Consider the following 1,010-nt stretch of genomic DNA (forward strand, 5'->3'; position numbering starts at 1 on the left):
CACCTACCACCATGCCACTACTTTCGTCGTCACAACTACAATAGTGGCATGACTGTCGTCATCATGCTGCAACCCCACCTACCCCCACCTCCGACCACCAATATCACCATGCCACTAATGTCGTCGTCACAACTGCTACCCCCACCCTCCCCAAAACAAAGATGGAGATTCCAGTTCTTTTGAGAGATCTCATTCGAATTCCTACCAACCAAAGGCGTGGTCAAATTCCATTATAATTCCTCATAGTCAAATTCCTTTGATGGATTTCAATTCCACCAAATTCCTTAGACATCCACGTCATCAGATGTTATAATAGCAGCAGGGTTACGGTCAAAATGAGTAAAAAGATAGGAACTTCTGAAACTTTGTTATGTTGATCGAGAAAAATAATTCTCACAAAATGGGTACTGAGGCAATTTCGTAGTATTTGGAGACCTTTTGCCCTTTTGATTGATGTGGGACTGCACGATCATGTTAGCAGTTTGTTTTCACTATCAACATATGATCTGCACGTCATACCAAAACCTCTCATTGGTTGTGTGTGAAGCTTTTTCAGTTTTGGTTGAATGAACAGGTGTACATTTTAAGAAATGGTGTGTAATGCAATCGAAAATAAAGTCGGGTGCCATCAATGAGGTACAACCCGACCCTTGACCATCCATTACTTGCTAGAATCGAATTAACCTACACAAATGTTTATGTGCAGTACAAGAAAGAGGTGGAACTCATGCTAGAAGTGGCTCGTTCATGTATCAACTCCAAAACAGTCGATGATGAGACCGAGAGCGTTGCTGCTTCGTTATTAACCACAGAATACGATACATAACTACTTTAAAAATATATCATCTACTTCTTTCGCTCTTCTTTTATTCGTGTGTTTAGAAACGAGCACGTTCCCATCAAAATTGTTAACATTCATCAAGTTGTATATACTCTTGGCTTTTGTAATCCTTATGCATTGAAGGTTTTTATATGTTAGCCATTAAATGGTTATAGGATTTGGATAAGAA

The 1,010-nt window shown here is 39.6% G+C and overlaps 1 protein-coding gene across 3 annotated transcripts in view; it reads left to right on the forward strand.

Annotated features, from left to right (window-relative positions):
- Window positions 1-1,010, forward strand: part of LOC112519697 (BAG-associated GRAM protein 1) — a 16,242-nt gene extending 15,232 nt beyond the window's left edge. For 2 of the 3 annotated variants that reach the window (XM_025127929.1, XM_025127930.1), the window contains exons 17-18: window positions 575-636; window positions 707-872. In XM_025127929.1, coding sequence (XP_024983697.1) covers window positions 575-636; window positions 707-826 — 182 coding nt within the window. In that variant the 3' untranslated portion in view covers window positions 827-872. Of the gene's footprint in view, window positions 1-574; window positions 637-706 lie in introns of all 3 variants that reach the window. The other variant, XM_025127928.1, reaches the window with a different exon arrangement.

This window comes from Cynara cardunculus, assembly GCF_001531365.2.
Source record: "Cynara cardunculus var. scolymus isolate 2C chromosome LG 10, CcrdV1, whole genome shotgun sequence".
Lineage (NCBI taxonomy): Eukaryota > Viridiplantae > Streptophyta > Magnoliopsida > Asterales > Asteraceae > Cynara > Cynara cardunculus.